Source organism: Bison bison, unplaced genomic scaffold, assembly GCF_000754665.1.
Source record: "Bison bison bison isolate TAMUID 2011002044 unplaced genomic scaffold, Bison_UMD1.0 scf7180017864518, whole genome shotgun sequence".
Lineage (NCBI taxonomy): Eukaryota > Metazoa > Chordata > Mammalia > Artiodactyla > Bovidae > Bison > Bison bison.
Window position 1 is genome coordinate 2,706,079 of NW_011495071.1, and position 1,033 is coordinate 2,707,111.

The 1,033-nt window shown below is 55.6% G+C and overlaps 1 protein-coding gene across 2 annotated transcripts in view; it reads right to left on the reverse strand.

The window, feature by feature from the left end:
- DRD2 (dopamine receptor D2) overlaps positions 1–1,033 on the reverse strand; it is a 12,127-nt gene that overhangs the window by 374 nt on the left and 10,720 nt on the right. For both annotated transcript variants that reach the window (XM_010830349.1, XM_010830348.1), the window contains one exon: positions 700–1,011. In XM_010830349.1, coding sequence (XP_010828651.1) covers positions 700–1,011 — 312 coding nt within the window. The remainder of the gene's footprint in view (positions 1–699; positions 1,012–1,033) is intronic.

The window sequence follows — 1,033 nt, forward strand, 5'->3', positions numbered from 1 at the left end:
GAAGGGGCGGTTAAGGGGGAGGTTGGGGGGGGGTGTTGAGGGGGGTTCTTCACTGCCCCTTTAATTGTTCACAGCGTTAGTTCCACTGGGTCTTGGTTGAGGCAAGTAAACTTCCTGATTCCTCAACAATAGCAGCATTAACAGCAGTGCAGGGTACTGACTTGAAGTTGTAAAATGCTTTCACCACCGTGCATCACTTGATGACCACAACAACCCTGAGAGGTAGTCTACTCTGCTGACAAGGAGACTGAGAGAAGTGACTTGCTCAGGGTCACTAGGTTCTCAGAGCCACCATGGTACACTGGTCAAGTTTAGATTCTAGAATCAGCACGTGTTTGCATGTGTGCTAAGTTGCTTCACTGGTGTCCCGACTCTGCAACCCTGTGGACTGTAGCCCTCCAGGCTCTTCTGTCCATGGGATTCTCCAGGCAAGAATGCTGCCTGAGTTTAAATCACGCATCCTCTCTGATCAAATGACAGAAGCTCTCTGAACCTCAATTTCCCCATCTTTAAAATGAGCATAATTATAGCATCTACCTAGTCAGGTATGTCATTGGGTTTGACCTGTGCCTGAAAAGTGCCAGTCCTGTGACCTACCAGCCCTGGTTAGGGAGCAATGGCAGGACTACATTGCTGGGTCCGTCGCCCAGCCGGGGTTGGGCAGGGCCGGGCTGCGGCCAGGGGCCAGGGCCGACTCACCGAGAACAATGGCGAGCATCTGGGTGGCCTTCTTCTCCTTCTGCTGGGAGAGCTTCCTGCGGCTCATGGTCTTGAGAGAGGTCCGGGTTTTGCCATTGGGCATGGACTGGATCTCAAAGATCTTGGCAATCTTGGGGTGGTCTTTGGCATGCCCGTTCTTCTCTGGCTTTGCGGGGCTGTCGGGTGTGCTATGCAGGCCGTGGTGGGATGGGTCGGGGAGGGTCAGCTGGTGGTGGCTGGGGGGCATGGGGCTGTATCGGGTCCTCTCAGGCGGGCTGGTGCTGGAGAGCATCTCCATCTCTAGCTCCTGGGCTCGGCGGGGGGGGCCCCCCCC